General features: G+C 39.4%; 3 protein-coding genes across 15 annotated transcripts in view; 1 reads left to right on the forward strand and 2 right to left on the reverse strand.

Moving 5' to 3' along the window:
* LOC107272848 (four and a half LIM domains protein 2) overlaps positions 1-2,884 on the reverse strand; it is a 45,127-nt gene extending 42,243 nt beyond the window's left edge. Inside the window, exons 1-2 of the mRNA XM_025090153.1 lie at positions 2,783-2,884; positions 2,460-2,553 (exon numbers count right to left, since the gene is read on the reverse strand). Of these exons, the coding sequence (XP_024945921.1) occupies positions 2,460-2,553; positions 2,783-2,869 (181 nt within the window). The 5' untranslated portion in view covers positions 2,870-2,884. The remainder of the gene's footprint in view (positions 1-2,459; positions 2,554-2,782) is intronic.
* LOC107272849 (DNA-directed RNA polymerase III subunit RPC4) lies at positions 2,038-5,805 on the forward strand. 6 transcript variants are annotated; one of them, XM_015750423.2, is made up of 9 exons: positions 2,038-2,093; positions 2,180-2,229; positions 3,903-4,155; positions 4,229-4,355; positions 4,439-4,691; positions 4,802-4,888; positions 4,983-5,110; positions 5,174-5,419; positions 5,513-5,805. In XM_015750423.2, exons 1-9 carry the CDS (start codon positions 2,053-2,055, stop codon positions 5,630-5,632), a joined length of 1,305 nt encoding a protein of 434 aa, XP_015605909.2. In that variant the 5' UTR covers positions 2,038-2,052; the 3' UTR covers positions 5,633-5,805. The 6 variants fall into 6 exon arrangements, with proteins under 6 accessions (XP_015605909.2, XP_015605912.1, XP_015605911.1 ...); XM_015750426.2 differs by lacking the exons at positions 2,038-2,093; positions 2,180-2,229 and adding an exon at positions 3,048-3,362; XM_015750425.2 differs by lacking the exons at positions 2,038-2,093; positions 2,180-2,229 and adding an exon at positions 3,049-3,287.
* Positions 5,727-7,310, reverse strand: part of LOC107272847 (serine/arginine repetitive matrix protein 1) — an 8,181-nt gene continuing 6,597 nt past the window's right edge. For 6 of the 8 annotated variants that reach the window (XM_015750402.2, XM_015750403.2, XM_015750405.2 and 3 more), the window contains 2 exons: positions 6,732-7,234; positions 5,727-6,652 (listed from right to left, as the gene is read on the reverse strand). In XM_015750402.2, the coding sequence (XP_015605888.1) occupies positions 6,440-6,652; positions 6,732-7,234 (716 nt within the window). In that variant the 3' untranslated portion in view covers positions 5,727-6,439. The remainder of the gene's footprint in view (positions 6,653-6,731; positions 7,235-7,310) is intronic. The other 2 variants (XM_015750406.2, XM_015750407.2) reach the window with 2 other exon arrangements.

Raw genomic sequence — 7,310 nt, forward strand, 5'->3', positions numbered from 1 at the left:
TATATATATATATATATATATATATATATATATATAGAGAGAGAGAGAGAGAGAGAGAGAGCACTGTCAGGTGAGAGGGACAACTCTGAATGAGCTCTTACGATGAAAGTCGGTTCAGCGCAGAATGTCAGGTCAGTAATCGCTTCTTGAGATATCGCGGAGCACAAATCAAGCACGAAACACTATAGCACGTAGAGCACAAAACACGAGTCCCCAACTTGATCGAATAAACACTCGGTTATTGGTTCCAATGAAAGTTTAAACAACTCTCAAACGAGAAAACACGGAAATACTGCTTATTGTTGCTGCACACCGTCTTAAAAAATATAATCTCTTCCTCGAAGATGAAAATTTTTATTCTCCTTGACTTGTTTCGTACCTCAATCGCCTCGGTCACCTCGATTACTCTGTCCAATGAGCTACCGTTGTTTTTTTTATCCGGATGTACACGCAATTGGGCACAATCACTTGATGGCTCTACGTCTAAGGAGAATAAACATCTGATAGACTTCTCGTGATAGACTTACCGAAAGGGATGCGATTATTATAATTGGTGTTAGAAGTCGAATGGTGAGCCACGTCGATAAAAAAAAAAGAAAATGCGAGCGGGAGATCAAGGATAAGTAACGGAGCAAGCGAGCAACAGGGACACAGGAGGAAGGACGCACGTGAAAGAAAATGCTTGTATCGAAAAGAAAAAGAGAGACGAAATGAACGCTTACTCAAAAGAGAGTTTAGGTTCGTGCTCCGTAATATTCAAACTCCTCATGTTTTCTTGCTTACGAATTTTTTTGATTCTTTTTCCTTTAACGCGATGGATTGTAACGGCGTGGCTATTATAACTATCAGAAATATATCGCGACTATGGTACAACTTCTCGTGGGATGCTCTGTCACAAAAGTGCGGTGTGACAGAGCTAGATATTCGGACGCGCCATTCGAAATGTAGCTGGTAGCGAGTTTACCGACTGTTGCGCGTGCGCCTGAATTTTCTTATTTTCGAAATAAACACGTGGTGTTTTGCGTATGAAACTGTCTTTGACTCGAAAACCATCATTACCTTCTGTATTCCCTCGTCCAGTATTACTCTGAGATCTTTCTTAGGATGGAAGAATGGTATCCTTTTTTTTTATTTTATTTTTTTAGTATAATGTGTACAAGAACGTCATTCCCATTCAACTATCACCGGTGGGTACCGTTGCAATTCCTTTAAGACGTCCAGAGATTTCGTCCCGAGCTTTACCGTAAGTTTGCACGCGAGTTTCTATACAACCGAGCGAAACAAGCGCAGCTACGAAGACCGAGGCGATCGACAGGTTGATGCTTTGTCAGCTTTTCTCTGCGATGATCGAACGATGACCCGATTTGGTTTCCCCGCTGGAAACACACGTGGCACATGATCAGAAAAGATCGAGCCTGAAACTCCCTGGAACTGCGGCTGGAACGTAACAGCCGGCGTTCGGGCGCTCCGCGTTGCGACTGCGGTCGCGGCTAAAAAGCGATACGATGACCTCATCACCGACTGGCTATGTTCTCTCCTGGCCATGTCACCACTACTAACCATACTGAAAACGTCGCGACTACCTCCTGGAGATTACGATGACGCTGTTGCTGTACACATTATTACCGCACTCTGTACGCGGCGCTCTCTCTCCTATTTCTCGTCTTATTCTCCAAATTACTTTAGTCCCTTGGGCATACCTGGAATTAAAAAAATGCACCGTACGTCGTTGTTTCCTTAGCCAGAAAGATCCCTTGTTCGTAAGTAAATGTATGTACTCCAAGTTTCTTGTTTTTCGAGTTTGTCCAGGAAGCCCGAATATCTTATGTTATCCAGGAAAAGTAACAGAACCTGGCGAACACTCGCCTTTCTTTAAAGTTGTATGTATGTACTATTATGTATGTATGCAGAACGACCGTTCAGAACGCTCCAGTTTGTTGCAACGATCTTGCTAGAAATATTTCCAAATCAGGGTAATCTTTTTCTGCCCAGACTCGATAGAATCGTGACACACATGTAGTGAACAACGCACACCCTATTATAAAGTCATTGATGAGCAAGGGAAAGAAATACCAGACCTCACGAGATTATCAGTAACTATCGTTTTGGAGATTTCGATCCACTCGGTGAGCCATCTTTATTTCTTCACTATATTTCATCTCTATTACGTTTCTCGAAGGCTCAGTATACCGACGAGGATGTGGGAGCATCTCGGAACTCTCGCACCAAGTACGTATACCATGTAAAGTATAAAAACTATACCAAAGGTTAAGTCGTAGTTTTCACACTCTGGCGCATTTCGTACCCCCCCCCCCTCCTCCCTCCCAACCTTTGCTCTGCCAACCCGGATTACGTCTAGGGTTTATTTTAAAATCTTCCTCAGAATCCTGCACTTTTTTGCAAGTTTTGTTCTTTTTCCTCGCATTTCCTTATGTCAATATCATAATCAAATTTATTACCGGGTTTTGAAAGTCTATGGATGTAGGTGTGTCCCATCGTGCGAACTACTTGCAGCTCGACAAGATGGCCACTCGAAAAGCCTTCGACATGTTTCTATGTAAAGAAAAAAAAGAAGAAAGTTAATAAAATATGCTTTCCGACACTTTCTACTTTCTATAAATGATACCTAGAGATATACCCGTTTATTCATCCCAAACGTACCATATGAAATGGTTTTTTTACTTTAAGAGAATGAAATGAATGCGCTAACTCCAGGTGGTGCGTTTGGATTGAATAACTCGGTATCATCGACATATTATAGTATCAACTACGCGAACTCTACCTTAGATTCTTTGAAAAAGTATCTACTCAAATAAACAAAGAGGAAATGAGGTGGCGGCCAAACGCTCTCCTTTTCTAATGCTCCCATTGGCTTCTTTTTCTATACTCACGTACTACGACTTGGCCGCCACTAAATCGCTATCTTTTTCTATCAGCCGATTATTTTTCCTATGCTATGCGTAGTCCATACTATATGTCGATGTTCGTTATATTATACGTACGTCACTCTATAATTATAATACTGGACGGTACAGTTTTTAGTAAATTATACGCAATATGTCTGATACGCGCATGAGTCAATGAGTTATCCTGGTGAGACACAGTTCATCGACGCATAGGCAGAGCTGGGGAACTTTTTCAGTACATTCGACTGTATAACGTATTTTTTTATTGCGAGTGTAGATAGATGTAGATAGAAGTGAATTCGTACAACCTTTCGTCGTACGACCCAATACTGAGGTTTACTGACAGTACTACTACTGTAAAAGTAATTGCATTTGTCTCAGGTACGTGTGGATGAATAACGACATATCATCGGTCGCAGTACTGGCAGTCAATTTCGGAACTTACCCCTGGAGATGGTACACTACATCATCAGTTGCCACCAACTATTTATTTGAACCATTTTAGAAGATTAATAATGCCTCAAATCTCACCTAATTCAATACAACAACGTAATCCAACATAACCCAATTGAACTTCTTAAACGCACGTGCGTCAGGAGTAACATTCAGTATTTATTTATACTATTGCCTTATAAATCATTTTACTTACAAGAGATTGTTATTTTACGATAGTAAATGTTCGGGTGCCATTCATTTATATTGTGAATGTACTTTTCGTGTCCTTAATACGGGCATATAATACTACTGGATGTGTGATCTTGAAGGTTAAGATATTTGCCTACCATTTGAAATGTTTGCATAATGATGAAATAACATTTTTGTTTCGTCTAACTGTCAAGAAAAAGGTTCATTTTTATGTTTTAAACTCATAAATTTTGCGTATCCGAACCGTAACGACATCAGAGCACCTACCACGGGATAAAGTTACAAAAAACATTTTACCTATTTTCAAACGTTTACTTAGATTTTATTATTTATCCTTTATATCATTTTCAGCGATGGCTTCAAATCAGTTGAATAATGCAAACCGTCCAACCAATGAAAACAGTCAAGTGAAAATGGAACCCGGTGCATCAGTATCGACCCTGTTAAAAAATATAAAGACAGAGCCAGGCCTTTCATCGTCCACTACAAGACTAACTTCTTTTCGGATACCTCGAGACTTAACGCTTGGTGGAAGCATTAAAACCGAGAAAGCTAAAAAAATATATACACCTAATTTAAATGCTCAGAGGAACAAGAAGAAGGAGTAAGAATATATTACTTTCTGCTTATACTAATATTCATAGCTTAAAAAAATATTGTAATAATCTTTTCTTTAGATATGGAAGTTCCAGCTCACACCAATCAAAAATATCTAAAGATCGAGACAGAGGTAGAGGTCATAGTGGTGGTCGTGAGGATGGAGGTAGGGGACGTAGAAAAATGTCAATGAGTAGTTTCATACAGGTATATTGTCAATTTATCTCAGTCCTCTGTATTCTGTTTATTTGGTGAGCTTGGATAGTGCAAATCGTTTTTTCAATTTTTAGTCTGTTGGAGTATTTTCTGAGGGTATAACAGATGCAGCACGCGCAAATAGACGATACAGTGGTGTAACTGACAGTAGAAGTGATGGAAACAGTGGTCCATTCCTTGAAAAGCCAAAATTAAATTTAGACCGTAATGTTAATAAAGCTGCCGAGGAAGAAAAGTTAAAGTTACTATTGAGAGATGACTTTATTGATAATGGATTGGACACGGATCTGGATAATGCACCAGTTATGTTACCAATGATTGAAGATGGTACATTGGAAAAGATAAATACTAGCTATTGGCATTCTATAGAAAACAGTTGACTACTAATTATGTTAATCTTACAATTAAGGATATGACTTGAAGTATAACTATTACAGGAACGTTGTATAAAGAAGATTTGAAGGAAGAGACCGCCGAGACGGAATCAAAGGATTCGAAACCGATTATTTTGGAGAATGGCGAAGGTATGCAATCAAATGAATAAGAAAACTCATGACCTTCTTGCAACAGTTTTGATAGCTTGATATTGAATTTTACCTACAAAATATTGACTTTTAGTAAGGTCACCAGATTATTCGGCAAACGCGAAGGCATCAAGATTGCGTGTATGTCCAAGAGGCAAGTTGGTAGACACTACGATTCCCCAAATTTTTGATAGCAAACGAAACAGCTACATACTGATACAGGTAAGAAGATATGGTATTTGTCATTTTTTTTAACGTACTCGGCTGATAATGTATGTTCACCAGCTTCCAGATTGTTTGCCGGGATTGAGAGTTGGTGAAGAATTAAATGAATTCAGATTAAAATCTGCAGAATCAAGCGTAGAAGGGACAGATGTTGGAAGAAATTCAAATAACGAATATTGTACATTAAATACTTTGAAGGAGGGACTGTTGGGAAAGTTACAAATTTTCAAGTCTGGCAAAGCACGGCTTGTCTTAGGCGACAACGATTTAATCGTTGATGTTGGTTCAAAACTTAGTTTTCGTCAGGTAAACGTTCTCGTTAAACATCACACGACGATGCTTTCAAAGCGATTGCGTCTAATTCAACAGGAGACTAATTAATACTCGACTCTTTTTCAGGATCTTGTGGCTACGAAAGTCGACAGTGAAAAACAAACAGGCCATTTGATCAATTTGGGAGGAATCGGTGGCACACTCATATGCTCACCAGATTGGGAATCAATGTTGGCCAATATATAGTGTTTCTGAATAAATTGTTTTGATTGTACAATCATACAACGTGCATCTTTAGACGGAATTATGTGAGGGAGGGAATGATTTATGATTATGATGCTTCCTTCAAATTAGTGTATTTTCAGTGTCTGAAGTAATAATAAATTGTGAAACACGCGTCACAGCGAGTACAAACTAAATACGTTAAAGATAAAACTTTAGTGTTGGGAATCGTATGGCTATTGTAATTGAAGCAACGATACAAAGCATTAAGATCGATCGTGACTTGTAAACTCCAAGTTACAAGCGGCACTCGTTCCTTCGCATAATGGCGCGTTGAATTGCTCTCAGGTCACACGGTTACACTCATCAAATAGACTCGTCAACGTTTTTCTTGAAAAATTAAACAAGAATGATTAAAGAGCGACGAAAAGTTGTAAATGTAAATGCTAATAATGGACACAGGTTTCTGTCCTTCGTCGGATTATACTTTTCGTTCAGTAACAACGGTACCGTTGCTGATAATTGCGACACATTCATCTTTCAATGTTTTCGACGGCCATACGGCTCTATGGACGATGGCCACAGTCCTTTATTCGATTAACGTAATTCACACATTGATATATCCATTCACATCCTGTCACGCAAATAAGTACGTGAATGCTAAAATATTCGTATTCGAGTCCGCTTTCCATTCGCCATTTGCATTACGCTACGCCGCAAAATGTTTTGCGACATCGAACGACCGATATATAATTTGCTGATGTTCTCGGTCCTCGGTCGCTTCTTATTTGTTCTCTTACGACGAGCATATAGTAGTTCGTTTGAAACGCTTTAGTCGCTTCGCTCTATGCTAATACCCTTCTTCATTGATTTCAATGCCTTCTCTCGAAGCTTCCTCTCCAGTTCTTCCGTGTTTCCTTCGCTCGCATCCGATTCTTCTGAATCGGCAATCTTCTTTTTCTTGTGTTTTCTGTGCTTCTTATGCTTTTTGTGTTTCTTGTGCTTCTTATCCTTCTTTCTTTTCTTTTCCTCGACTTCGCTGTCCTAATGATACAAATGAAAAAGATATTTTAAGAGAAATACAGCCGTGTGGTTTTGTATTAAGGAAACTTGTGCAATTTACCTCTGATTCGCTCGTGCTTGTTTTTGCCTTCTTTTTTCGCTTCTTTTTCACCTTTTCTTCCTCGCTGCTCTCATCCACCTTCCTCTTTTTCTTCGATCCTTTTTCCACGATGTCATCGTCCTCCGAACTTGAATCCCTTTTGCTCTTTTTTGACTTGATCCTTCCTCCCTCCTCGTCACTGGTCGAATCTTTTCTAGATTTTCTCATTCTTGACCTGTCCTCCTCGGACGAGCTGTCCTTTCGCTTTTTCGATTTTTTTGGTTCATCGTCTGAGCTTGAATCTTTCTTGCTCTTTCTAGATTTTGATTTCTCCTCCTCTCCTTTCGCCGACTTCTTTGCCTTATGCTCGTCTTCTCCTGAAAACGAATCCCTCTTAGATTTCTTGGATCTTTTGAAGTCTTCCACTGTGTCCTTCTTAGTACGTTTTCTGAATAAATCTGCCTCACTGCTCTCTCTCTTTTTATTACTTCCTTTGCTCTCTCTGTTGCAGTCGTCTACGGGATCTGGTGGGTGGACAATGACGGAAAAAAAAAACCCCAGTGTCAGAAAGGCGTTCGAAACATATTAAACGCAATTTTT

Source organism: Cephus cinctus, unplaced genomic scaffold (assembly GCF_000341935.2).
Source record: "Cephus cinctus unplaced genomic scaffold, Ccin1 Ccin1_scaffold1303, whole genome shotgun sequence".
Taxonomy (NCBI): domain Eukaryota; kingdom Metazoa; phylum Arthropoda; class Insecta; order Hymenoptera; family Cephidae; genus Cephus; species Cephus cinctus.

What these genes read in the sequence shown, in the direction of transcription:
- LOC107272849 (XM_015750423.2), top strand. Translation starts at nt 2,053, where the DNA reads ATGAGCAAGGGAAAGAAATACCAGACCTCACGAGATTATCA. An exon ending in CAGACCTCACGAGATTATCA is followed by an intron (nt 2,094 to 2,179) that starts GTAACTATCGTT and finishes CGTTTCTCGAAG; the next exon opens with GCTCAGTATACCGACGAGGA. An exon ending in ACAGCTACATACTGATACAG is followed by an intron (nt 5,111 to 5,173) that starts GTAAGAAGATAT and finishes TATGTTCACCAG; the next exon opens with CTTCCAGATTGTTTGCCGGG.